The sequence below is a fragment of the Theropithecus gelada genome, chromosome 2, assembly GCF_003255815.1.
Source record: "Theropithecus gelada isolate Dixy chromosome 2, Tgel_1.0, whole genome shotgun sequence".
In the NCBI taxonomy this organism is placed as follows: domain Eukaryota; kingdom Metazoa; phylum Chordata; class Mammalia; order Primates; family Cercopithecidae; genus Theropithecus; species Theropithecus gelada.
The window spans coordinates 106,874,354-106,887,890 of record NC_037669.1 but is presented as its reverse complement, the minus strand read 5'-3'; the positions used below and the strand labels follow the sequence as shown (position 1 = coordinate 106,887,890).

General features: G+C 39.4%; 1 protein-coding gene across 11 annotated transcripts in view; it reads left to right on the top strand.

Annotated features, from left to right (window-relative positions):
- The window catches only part of KLHL24 (kelch like family member 24), a 52,196-nt gene that overhangs the window by 13,533 nt on the left and 25,126 nt on the right, over positions 1-13,537 (top strand). For 9 of the 11 annotated variants that reach the window (XM_025376601.1, XM_025376605.1, XM_025376603.1 and 6 more), the window contains one exon: positions 1,106-2,086. In XM_025376601.1, the coding sequence (XP_025232386.1) occupies positions 1,167-2,086 (920 nt within the window). In that variant the 5' untranslated portion in view covers positions 1,106-1,166. Of the gene's footprint in view, positions 1-1,105; positions 2,087-4,763; positions 4,887-13,537 lie in introns of all 11 variants that reach the window. The other 2 variants (XM_025376612.1, XM_025376611.1) reach the window with 1 other exon arrangement.

Here is a 13,537-nt window from a genome sequence, read left to right as displayed (position 1 = left end):
GATCTCAGCTCACTGCAAGCTCCGCCTCCCGGGTTTACGCCATTCTCCTGCCTCAGCCTCCCAAGTAGCTGGGACTACAGGCGCCCGCCACCACGCCCGGCTAATTTTTTTTGTATTTTTAGTAGAGACGGGGTTTCACCGTGTTAGCCCGGATGGTCTTGATCTCCTGACCTCGTGATCCGCCCGTCTCGGCCTCCCAAAGTGCTGGGATTACAGGCTTGAGCCACCGCGCCCGGCCTATTTTGAGTATTTTCTATCAATACAGCATTGGACATCTGTATAGATAAATCTTTCCACATAATTCTGATTATTTCCTTAGGAGAGAGTACTTTAAAAAAAAAAAAAGGACTTGCTGGTCAAACAATATACATATTTTTAAAGGCTATTAATAGATATAGCTAAATTCCTCTCTAGGAATTCTATATTAAGATAATAATTATTTCACCAGGCATTGTGGCTCATGCCTGTCATCCCAATACTTTGAGAGGCTGAGGTGAGATGATTGCTTGAGGCCAGGAGTTCAAGATCCCATCTCTACAAAAAGTAAAAAAATTAGCGAGGCATGGTAATACGCACACATCGTCACAGCTATTCAGAAGGTTGAGGCAGGAAGATCGCTTGAGCCTAGGAGTTTGAGGTTACAGTGAGCTACGATCATGTCACTTTACTCCAAACTTGGTGACAGAGTGAGACCCTGTCTTAAAATAAAGAAGATTTTTAAAAAGAAAGATAACTATGTTAGAATTCTAACTGTAGTCAAATTCTGTCTTACACCATTCTGACTTAACTCTACAGTCAATAGTATGAAACTCAGCTCTGTAAATGGGGAGGAGATGGAAGATTAGTAACTCACGGAGTACATAGTATCCTTTCAGCTAGAAAAGGGGAGCTTAAGGAGTATTATTGCAAATTACCCCTAATGTTCTAATTGTCCAAATGCAAATTTTTGTTTATCAGTTTTTATTAACATGAGATAGTGCTGTGTACCCTATATGAAATATATTAATTATGTGATTTTGTTGTAGTGTTTATATTAAAATGAAATTATGTAATTTGAATACTGAATTTTTTGCATATTGAAATGTTTTCCTTTTTTTACTTTTAGCCACATAAAGAAGATCCCTAACAGTCATTTCTCAACAATTATATAGTCAACTGATGTAACAATGGTACTAATATTGGGACGCAGACTAAACAGAGAGGATCTTGGGGTGCGTGATTCCCCAGCAACTAAGCGTAAAGTTTTTGAAATGGACCCCAAATCTCTGACAGGTCATGAGTTTTTTGACTTCTCTTCAGGATCATCCCATGCTGAAAACATACTCCAGATATTTAATGAATTTCGAGATAGCCGCTTATTCACAGATGTTATCATTTGTGTGGAAGGAAAAGAATTTCCTTGCCATAGAGCTGTGCTCTCAGCCTGTAGCAGCTACTTCAGAGCTATGTTTTGTAATGACCACAGGGAAAGCCGAGAAATGTTGGTTGAGATCAATGGTATTTTAGCTGAAGCTATGGAATGTTTTTTGCAGTATGTTTATACTGGAAAGGTGAAGATCACTACAGAGAATGTACAATATCTCTTTGAGACATCAAGCCTCTTTCAGATTAGTGCTCTCCGTGATGCATGTGCCAAGTTCTTGGAGGAGCAACTTGATCCTTGTAATTGCTTAGGAATCCAGCGCTTTGCTGATACCCATTCACTCAAAACACTCTTCACAAAGTGCAAAAATTATGCATTACAGACTTTTGAGGATGTATCCCAGCATGAAGAATTTCTTGAGCTTGACAAAGATGAACTTATTGATTATATTTGTAGCGATGAACTTGTTATTGGTAAAGAGGAGATGGTTTTTGAAGCCGTCATGCGTTGGGTCTATCGTGCCGTTGATCTGAGAAGACCACTGTTACATGAGCTCCTGACACATGTGAGACTCCCTCTGTTGCATCCCAACTACTTTGTTCAAACAGTTGAAGTGGACCAATTGATCCAGAATTCTCCTGAGTGTTATCAGTTGTTGCATGAAGCACGGCGGTACCACATACTTGGGAATGAAATGATGTCCCCAAGGACTAGGCCACGCAGGTGAGAAGACTGTTTTCAAATATAGTTAACAAAAGTTTTAAAAATGTCTTTAAACCTCCTGAATGCAATCTCAGTGTCTTCATTTATATGCACTGTTTACCTGTGGCTGTATATAATTTTAGATTTATTTTGGATTGTATAAGTCACTAGAATGTCTCTCCTAGTGAATTCTAGATTCAACAGTAGCATTTTTTGTTATTGTTGTTCTGTGCTATCAAGCGGTGTAGCAAAGGGTCTTTGCAACTGTGCGTATCTCAACATATTTCTACTAATTTCTCGTAACCTTTGTAGGGCCCCAAACCATTCCACTTTTCTTTCCAAAGAGTCTTTGGATACAGGGCAGCTAAGACTTTAGTAGGCTCTCTTGGACTGCCTCTACTTATTAAAAAAAAAAAAAAAAATTTACTCCTGGGCACAGGGGCTCATGCCTATAATCCCAGTACTTTGGGAGGCCGAGGTGGAGGAGCGCTTGAGCTCAGGAGTTCCGAGACCAGCCTGGGCAACATAGCGAGACCTCATTGCTACTAAAAATAATTAGCCAGGCATGGTGGCACAGCCCTGTAGTCCCAGTTACTCAGAAGATTGAGGTGGGAGGATTGCTTGAGCCCAGGAGTTTGAGGATGCTGTGAGTCATGCTCTTGCTGCTCTCCAGCCTGAGCAACAAAATAAGACTCTGTCTCAAAAAAAAGAAAAAAAAAATGTTCGCACATCCACAGACTGGCCTTTGTCCTAACACAGAAGCATGAAATACAGAGGTGAAGTAAATAAGCTGGTATACACTGAATGAATTCTGAGATGTAAAATCCAGGCCTAAAATCTTATTTAATTGCCACAGTTATTACATTTAATATCAATCTCAATTTTAAAAAATCTTTTTTCTGAATGTGAAAATTATGTCATCATTATAGAGAATTTAGAAAATGTATGCTTAGGGGGTAGAATGCAGTTAAATATTGTAGCATATTTGTATCTTCTTCCAATGTTATTTCTATAAAATACCTATAGATTTTAATTCAGAACTATAGAAAAATAATCTCCATGCCTTAATAGTGGAAAGAATATTTATTGTGAATAAGCAAGAAATGCCTATTGTGAGAAATATTAACAGTAAACTATCCTTTTAATCCTTTTAATATTATTCTAACAAAGCTAATGTTGGTGTTGGTTTTTTTTTAATTGTGGTAAAAAACATATAACATAAACTTTACTGTTTTAATCATTTTTAATTATACATTTCAGTAATGTTAAGTATATTTACATTGTTGTGAAACTAGTATTTTTATTAGTTTATTATTGGTTTATTATTAAGCCATCTCCATTTTGTCTGTAAATTTACTATAGCGTAGCTCATAAACCACATTTTGACCTTAAATTTTGACTATCATTGTTTTGGAATGTTACAGTTCAGCATATTGTGAGATAGCTTGTTTTTAAAATTTATACTAGTTTGAATAATGTATCAATAAAGAAAACTAAACAGCTTCAGAGCTATGTGACTATTAGCTCTTTGAGAACTTATATGAACACAGAGTATCCCTCTAAAGGGAAAATCACTCCTTTTTCCAAGACAAATAGCCCTGTAGCAGACAGAATGGTCTGAGGTCAGATGGGGCTAATAATACTCAGCCTGCATATCTCATAGGATTAGAGTAGGAACCAAGGGTTATATGTTGTAAAATCAAAATAAGACATTTATTACTAATATTTATAAAGACATAATTTGAATGCAATCAGATTGCAGCCTAACAGTCCCATCACTCCTTTAAAGAAATACTTTTCCTAATTAATTATTTGATTTCCAAAAATGTATTTTATATTCAGTTTTTAAGGGAACAAATCTATTTCCACAGTGAAACATCTACTTATAAATTGCAGTATCACCTTTCTTTAAGAGACAAGTATAAAAACCAAACTATAGTTCTATTGAATTTGCAGACTCTTAAAAATATGATAGCAGATATTTATTTTATGTGGGCATTACATGAGGAATCCTTTATTTTATAACTCTGTTATCACCTTCTGTCCCTTCTTTCACTTACCTGTTACTGCATGTTTGCTGTGGGAATTAGGAGACTGGAGAGACCACTGGGTGAAACAGGAGGATTTTATATAGGTGGCCACCAGCTTAGCAGATGAACATCTAAAGGCTGAGCAATGAACAAAGACAGGGCTTGACTTTTATTTATGCTACTGAAGTGGGGTGGCTAGCCAGTGGTGCGAAATTTGCAGGGCAGGGAAACCAGGCTTGCAGAAGCAAAAGAAAGGCAGTTAATTATACTGTGACAGATTTTTGCAATTTAGGCATGTTTTGTGACTTTGCCATGTTACAGAGAGAAAAACAGGAAGTTATAAAACCTTTGCAAACTCGCAAAAATAGTTACAAAACCAGTTATGAGAGCAGAACAAAGAATGATGGGATGGGGAGAGAATTTTAGGGGGACACTGAAAGAACTTGTTTTTCTCATACTTGCTTTTGGAACCCATTTTTGGGGGGCTTTGTGGATAATGTTATTATAGCTCCAGCTGGACTTTGGCTGTTCATCTGCTGAGTTGGTGGCCACCTAAATAAAATACTCCTGTTTCACCCAGTGATCTCTCTGGTCTCCTGATTCCCACAACATGTTAGCATTAATCACTAGGAATTTCATTATCTGAACAATGTGTATTATTTGTACAGGTTCTCATCTTTCTGAGAAACTCCAAACTTCTTTGAAAGAGGAGTGATGAATCCACTTCTTCAACAGCAGTTCATTCCTCTGACTTCTGCTCCAGTCACTCTACTGAAACTCCTCTCAATCAGGTCATCACTGACCTTCTGTTTGTTATTTGCTAGCCTCTCTTCAGTCTTTATCCAGCTTGAGCTCTTTCGAATCTGATATTATTAATTGCCTTATCCATCTTGAAATATCTCCATTGGCTTCTGGAATGCCATTCTCCTCATGGTCCTCCTATGTCTCCAGTTGCTCTTTTTCAATTTAATGGTTCTTACTCCTACATCTAGCCTGAAATATTATCTGCCTGATTCACATCTCTTTGTCTTCCCTTATGTACTTGCCTAGGTGACCTTATCTCATCTATTTTCATGGTTTTAATTACCATGCATGCTGTTGACTACCAAACCAGTCCAGACTTTTCGCTTTCATTCATTCATTCATATTTCTTTTTCAAATTTTATATATCTTATTTATTTTTTATTGTATGTATATATTTCTTTTTAAATTTTTATATATTTTTTACTTGACTATGCATCTTTTTAAAATAATAGGCAAAATAACATTACCACATTTAAAGTTAATAATAATAATTCATATTATCTAATACGCAACCTGTATTCAGACTCCCCCAGTCTTCCAAACTGTTCTTTAATAAACCTGGATCCGAACTGCGATTACTCACTACATCAGGTTATCTCTATGAAATCTCTTTTACTTCAAAACAGTTTCTTTTTCATGATTCTGACTTGTCAATGGGGAAGTTGTCCAGAAAAATATTCTACCTTTTGGATCAGTCTCATTGCTTCCTTATGGCATCATTTAGCTGTGTTTCCTGGAAACTGGAAGTTGGTTCTATGAGCTTCAGTTAGATGAATATAAGTTAAATATTTATGGCTAGAATTAATCCTATGTAATGTGTATATTATATTGCATCATATTAGGAGTCACAGCATATCTGGGTGTCCCACCATTAGTGATGCAGAGATTAACTCTGGTTTAGGGTGGTGGCAGTCTAATCCCTACAATGTACAGTTAGGTTATACTCTCTTTATCAGCCAGTGTTCCTTTAGTATCTATTCTGTGCCAAGTATTGTCCAGAGCTCAACCCATAATAGAAGTTCTCCCTGTATACCCACATGTCTCTTAAATGACAGAGAAAACCCGAAAATGCATTATATTAAAAACACTGTGGTAATTAGTTTCCTAGAAAGAGGATATAGGCCAATTTAAGAGCATGAAAGCTTTGATAATCTGCCCTGCCAGTTGTAAACCCTTAGGTGTGTGGAAAAAACAGTAGAGACTAATCACAGGAGTAAATCTTAGAAACAATGGCTGTAGGCTCACACCTGTAATCAAGCACTTTGAGAGGCCAAGTCATGGGGGTTGCTTGAGCCCAGGAGTTCAAGACCAGCCTGGGCAACATAATGACACCCTGTTTCTACAGAACAAAAAGAAAAAGTTAGGCCGGGCGCGGTGGCTCAAGCCTGTAATCCCAGCACTTTGGGAGGCCGAGGCGGGTGGATCACAAGGTCAGGAGATCGAGACCATCCTGGCTAACACCGTGAAACCCCGTCTCTACTAAAAATACAAAAAAAAAAAACTAGCCGGGCGCGGTGGCGGGCGCCTGTAGTCCCAGCTACTCGGAGGCTGAGGCAGGAGAATGGCGTAAACCCGGGAGGCGGAGCTTGCAGTGAGCCGAGATCGCGCCACTGCACTCCAGCCTGGGTGACACAGCGAGACTCCGTCTCAAAAAAAAAAAAAAAAAAAGTTAGCCAGGCATTGTAGTATGCACCTGTAGTCCTAGCTACTTGGGAGGCTGAGTGAGGCAGGAGGATCACTTGCCTAGGAGTTTGAGGTTAACAATGAGCCACGAGCAGGCATTGCATTCCAGCCTGGGTGGCAGAGCAATACCCTGACTCAAAAAAATTGTATTGGCCGGGCGCAGTGGCTCACACCTGTAATCCCAGCACTTTGGGAGGCGGAGGCGGGCAGATCACAAGGTCAGGAGATTGAGACCATCCTGGCCAACATGGTGAAATCCCGTCTCTACTAAAATACAAAAAATTAGTAGGCATGGTGGAGTGTGCCTATAGTCCCATCTACTCGGGAGGCTGAGGAGGCTGAGGCAGAGGAATTGCTTGCACCTGGGAGGCAAAGATTGCAGTGAGCCAAGATCGCACCACTGCACTCCAGCCTGGTGACAGAGACTCCGTTTCAAAAAAAAAAATTAAAATTTTAAAAATAGACATTCTTCAAAAATGATGATACTGTATAACTGCACTACATCCTCTGCCTTCATTCAGTGTGCCCCTAGCATCTTTTTTTTATTTTATTTTTTTCTGAGACAGGGTCTCACTCTGTCACCCAGACTGGTGTGTAGTGGTGCCATCACTGCTCACTGAAGCCTCCACTTCCTAGGCTCAGGTGATTCTCCCACCTCAGCCTCCCAAGTAACTGGGACTACAGGCATGCATCACCATCTCTGGCTTATTTTCTGTAGAAATGGGGTCTCCCCATGTTGCTCAGGCTAGTGCCGAACTGCTAGGTTCAAGAGATCCTTCCACCTAGACTTCCCAAAGTGCTAGGATTACAGGCATGAGCCACTATGCCAAACCGCCCTTAGCATTCTTAATTTCCTCTCTTTCCTCCTTTCTTCCTTCGGCCCTCTTCCTGACTCCCCAACATGATTTTGAAACTTGTTTCTAGCTCAAAAGTTTAATATTAGTGTGGAAAACATTTGAGGTAGAAAAAGTTCATATTAATACTTAGATGTGGCCGGGCGCAGTGGCTCACGCCTGTAATCCCAGCACTTAGGGAGGCCGAGGTGGGCGGATCACGAAGTCAGAAGATTGAGACCATCCTGGTTAACACGGTGAAACCCGTCTCTACTAAAAATACAAAAAATTAGCCGGGCGTGGTGGCGGGCGCCTGTAGTCCCAGCTACTCTGGAGACTGAGGCAGGAGAATGGTGTGAACCCGGGAGGCGGAGCTTGCAGTGAGCTGAGATCGCGCCATTGCACTCCAACCTGGGCGAGAGAGCGAGACTCGGTCTCAAAAGAAAAAAAAAATTACTTAGATGTATGTTTGGGCTCAGAAATACTTTTGAACTCGGTAGAGAATTAATATGGTAGCTAACTTAAGCAGGTCTTAAATTTCATCTAATAAATATTTGAGTTACCTGTATATGTGCCGTCTCAGTATGCTAAGTGCTAAGCTTCAACCCTTTTCATCTGGAGAAAAGTAACTTACTTTTCTGCTTGTGATGGGCCTCTCTGCCCCAACCTCATCCCAACTCATGAATAAATTGTGATATTTACTCTATGGTCCCTAACTGATGTTTCGTATTCCTGACTATTGTTTTAACAGTCTGATTCTGATCTCTAGTACACCTAATTTCCATTTCTTCCCCCTCTTTTACTCCAAATACTGATTTCCATATTTCCCATACCAGCCTAAATACCAAACTTTTAAACTCATGATTGTGTGGTAGTGTGGTTCTGATGCTGCTGCTTTCGCATCCTGTCCTGATCCAAATCATTACCACCTACCATAACAATTCCCTGGAAAGAGCCATTTCCCCTGATAGATGCTAATTTTCCATTTTGGTAGGCCTGGGCTGCCTACAAAATGAGGTTCCCAAGAGGAAACATGGATGGCATTAAACTGGGCAAGTGTCTTCTGATATATTGACCATACATGGCAAGTTGTTCATGTCTGAAAAAAATTGATGCCCTTTGCCAGACTCCACTGAGCAATAGACATAGCTAAGACTTAGTAAGTTCATCATTTTGAGGTTGGAATCAGCCATTCAGTACTTGTCTCTTCTAATATTTTCTACTATCTCTTACCTGATAATCAGTTACTATATAGTGATCATAGGAATCTAATTGCCATATTGAAGGCAAGCCTCAAGTTCCTGTTGAAAACAAATGAGAAGACCAATGGAGTTCTAAATATATTTTTTCTTAAGAAATAGTGTTTTATGATTATTTAATAAATCCCTTCATTCTGTATTTTACAGGTGATAAAACTGAGGCACAGTTAACTCACTTGCTCCTAGTCACAAAGCTAGTTAGTACCAGAGCCAGGGCTCAAAGTTAGTGTTCTGAATTCCTATTCCAATCCCACTGAAGAATGCTATTCTCCTATATTATAGGATGAGTGGCCTACAGTCTATATATATATACACACACATATATATGTTAATTCAATGTTGTTTTGAACTCAAATATTTTTACATAAAAAGTATACATTGTAAATCTCCCTCTGCTTGACCCTTCAGAGAACCCTTGATTCTGCTCTCAAAGGATACCTTTATTACTAGTTTTTTGAACCTCTTTTAGAAGTATTCTTTGTATAGCTGGGCATGGTGGCTCACGCCTGTAATCCTAGCACTGTGGGAGGCTGAGGCGGGCAGATCACCTGAAGTCAGGAGTTTGAGACCAGCCTGGCCAGCATGGTGAAACCCCGTCTCTACTAAAAATACAAAAATTAGCTGGGCGTGGTAGTGGACACCTGTAATCCCAGCGACTTGGGAGACTGAGGCTCAAGAATCACTTGAACCCAGGACTCAGGTTGCAGTGAGCTGAGATCGCAGCATTGCGCTCTAGCCTGGATGACAGGCGAGACTCTGTCTCAAAAAAAAAAAAAAAAAAAACCAAAACAGAACTATTATTTGCAGAGTTGTGTGTGAATGCCTCCTTACTTCTTTTTATGCAGATAGTGGGGTACAGCACTCACCTTGCATTTCCCACTTAAAAGTATTTTGGAAACTGTTCTATATCATCACATATAGATCTCATTATTATTACTATTATAGAAAATGTCAGACTTGTTCTTTTGAAAGAGCTGTATGGTGTCCTACTTACGGATAAACCATAATTTATTTAATCAATCTCTTTATGGATATTTAGGTTGTTTCTAATTCATTTTTTTGCCATTGCAAACGATACTTAGTGAATATTCTTGTACATTGTCTTTGTGTACATTACACTGTTAATTTATAGTTTGAATTACTAGAAGTAGACTTGCTCAGTCATAGGATATTTGCATTTTAAATCTTAACAGGTATTGTAAAAATTGCCTTTCAATTTATACTTCAGCAAAAATAAGAAAGTGCCTATTTTTGCACTCCTTTGCCAGTATAATTTGTTTACATTAGTTTTTGTAAATCTTTGCTACTCTGCAAAGTGAAAGTGTTATCTCATAATTTTCATTTACATTTCCTTCCTTCCTCCTATTTTTTTTTTTTTTTTTCAGATTCTTGCTCTGGTTGTCCAAGCTGGAGTACAGTGATGCAGTCGTAGCTCACGGCAGCCTCAATCTCCCAGACTCCAGCAGTCCTGCCGCCTCAGCCTCTTGAGTAGCTGGAACTACAGGCATGGGTCACCATGCCCTGCTAATTATTATTTGTTTTTTGTAGAGACAGGATCTCACTCTGTTGCCCATGCTGGTCTCAAACTCCTGGGCTCAAGTGATCCTCCCACCTCGGTCTCCCAAAGTGTGCATTTACTTTTTTAGTGTAAATGATTGAGCATCTTTTCCTGAGTTTGAAAGTCATTTGTAGGTTGTTGGTTTTTTTCTGCAATCCATTGAACTCTAGTGTATCCAAATTCTGATTGCAAATAGAAACAAACTCACCAGCTCAAGCATAAAAGGGAAATGTATTAAAAGGATACAAGAGTCCGGGCACAGTGGCTCACACCTACCTGTAATCTGAGCAATTTGGGAGGCCGAGGTGGGTGGATCACTTGAGGTCAGGAGTTCGAGACCAGCCTGGCCAACATGGTGAAACCCTGTGTTTATTAAAAATACAAAAATTAGCTGGGCATGGTGGTGCGTTCCTATAATCCCAGCTGTTCTGGAGACTGAGACAGGAGAATGGCTTGAACCCGGGAGGAGGCAGAGATTGCAAGACTGTGCCACTGCACTCCAGCCTGGGCAACAGAGAGTGAGACTTCGTTTCAAAAAAAAAAAAAGATACAAGAATCAGTGCCTTGTAGGACCTAGGAGCAAAAATTCGATAAGACCTCAAAGAAGACTGGAACAGGCTACTAAAAAGCTATCAGAAACCATACAGTGCCTTCTCTCTACCTCTTGCCTCTGCTTTTCTCTGCATGTCTGCATCATTCCCTCCCATTAGTCTGGCAGAATATGGCCATACATAGGTTTGGGGTTGACATATTACAAGTTCTGTCAGTCAGAGAGAATGAATCTGTCCTTCTCTTGGGGAGACATAATCTCTGACATAGCAGACAACATTTTCTGGATATTTACCTATGGTCATGGGAGCAGAATCATGTAGCAGAAATGTGATGACTGAAAATCCCGTTCCGTACTAGCTTGAGCACATACTCAGTAGTAACCATTAATAGTAAGGTGGTGGCGTTCTTTTTGTTCTTTTGTTCTTTCTTAACAGAAATAAGCAATATGTTAATTGGAGAAAATTTAGAGAATGAGAGAAGCAAAAATTATTACCCAAATTTTCAGCTCGAAAAGGTAACATTGTAAACCTTTGGCATTTTTCTTTTCTTTTTTTTTTTTTTTTTTGAGACAAGGTCTCCCTCTGTCACCCAGGCTAGAGTGCAGTGGTGCGATCATGGCTCATTGCAGCTTAGACCTCCCTGGCTCAAGCGATTTTCCCACCTCAGCCTCCTGAGTAGCTGGAACTATAGGCACACACCACCATGCCTGACTAATTTTTGTATTTTTTGTAGAGACAGGATCTCCATATGTTGCTTAGGCTGGTCTCAAACCCCTGGGCTCGAGTGATCCTCCCCCTGTTTTAGCCTACCAAAGTATTCTCTCTTTTTTTCTGTATGAATTTATTATTTCATTTACAGGGTTGTGATCTATTTCATAGTCTGTTTTTACCAGTTAGTATGTGGTAAATGTCTTTCTATAACATGAGTATTCTGCAACCCACCCATCCCAACATTTGTTTTTAATTTTTTACCATTAAGTAAGATGAGCATCTTTGTGGCTACATATTTAAGCATGTCTATGATTAGTTTCTGATGATAAATTCTTAGATAATTGCCAGTTTTGAAAAGTTGGCATTTTGAGTCTTTTGATCAATATAGCCATTTTCATATAGAAGCAGTCCTACCTATTACAGTTTCAGGTGGAAAGCCTTACCACACAAATTGATACTGTGTCCTCAACCAAATTTAAAAAGCTCTGGCCCGGCGCGGTGGCTCACGCCTGTAATCCCAGCACTTTGGGAGGCCGAGGCGGGCAGATCACAAGGTTAGGAGATTGAAACCATCCTGGCTAACACAGTGAAACCCTGTCTCTACTAAAAATACAAAAGCAATTAGCCAGACGTGGTGGTGGGCTCCTGTAGTCCCAGGTACTTGGGAGGCTGAGGCAGGAGAATGGCGTGAACCCAGGAGGCGGAGCTGGCAGTGAGCTGAGATCGTGCCACTGCACTCCAGCCTGGGTGACAGAGCAAGACTCCGTCTCAAAAAAAAAAAGCTCTAAGGCTTATGGCTGGTGTAAGTGTCTAATGGGGTCATTTATATTGGTGAATTCACCATGATCCAGTGATTCCTCTAGGCTCAGGAACTTTTTCTTTTTATACAGTAAGAATAGATCAGACTATTAGAGGCAGACTTAACATTAAGAATGACAGACCAATTACTCATCTCCTAGTCTGTATATATCTGTTTGCAATAAGAAATGGAATTAACAAGCACCTCTAGGCTCAGGAATTTTTTCTTTTTATACAGTAGATCAGACTATTAGAGGCAGATTTAACATTAAGTATGACAGACTAATTAACTCATCTCCTAGTCTGTATATATCTGTTTGCAATAAGAAATGGAATTAACAAGCAGGCTACCTATTTTAAGTCAATCTGCCCGGTAATATTCTCTAACTATGGACAAGTCACTACATGGGAAGCCCAAGTTTTCAAAGGTCATTTGGCAAGCATGGAATTCAAACAGAGTTAGCAGACCTTTAGAACTGAAGTCCTCTCAGCTAGTATATAGCTTGAGGAAGTCTCACCCACCATCAAAACATTCTTGCCAAAAGACCAATACTATTCTAGGTAGCTTAGCTTAGATTGTCTCTCCCTTAGATAATAACCTGAATGGGCACAGCAAATGTTTGCCTCTGTGATTATCATTTACTCTTTGATTCATTTCTTTATTCATTTACTTATTGCTTCTACAGCTGACCTCCCCTTTTTTGATGCATAGTTTCTTTTAGATAAATTAATACACTGAGTTTGGTAACTGTCATATCTTAAAGACTAGAGAACCATTCTGTCTCTTTAAGGCTTAAAATCTCGTATCTCTATTTTAGTTCATTATTTTGATTTGATGGTTTGATTTTCAGGTATTTCTGGGTTTTAGAATAGTGAACAGACTATATCACTAATATCTCTCCCTTCTCCTCCCCAATTTCATACTACATGGACATACTTCCTTTCCTATTGTATATGTTTTAAAAATATATATTCAGATATTCTTATTAGCCAGGATCACTTTTCAACACTTTTTTTTGGCACTCCTCATGTCTAGCATATTTGGCATTAATTATAAGTAGGTCAGTTATTTCAGCCAGCAATTCCTCTATTTTACCTTTCAAGATATTTAAATTGAATCCAATAATTACTACATTTTTAAATGTGGTTTAGAATATCCTGTGGAATTTTTTTTTTTTTTTGAGATGGAGTCTTACTCTGTCACCCAGGCTGGAGTGCAGTGGCACAACCTCGGCTCACTACAAC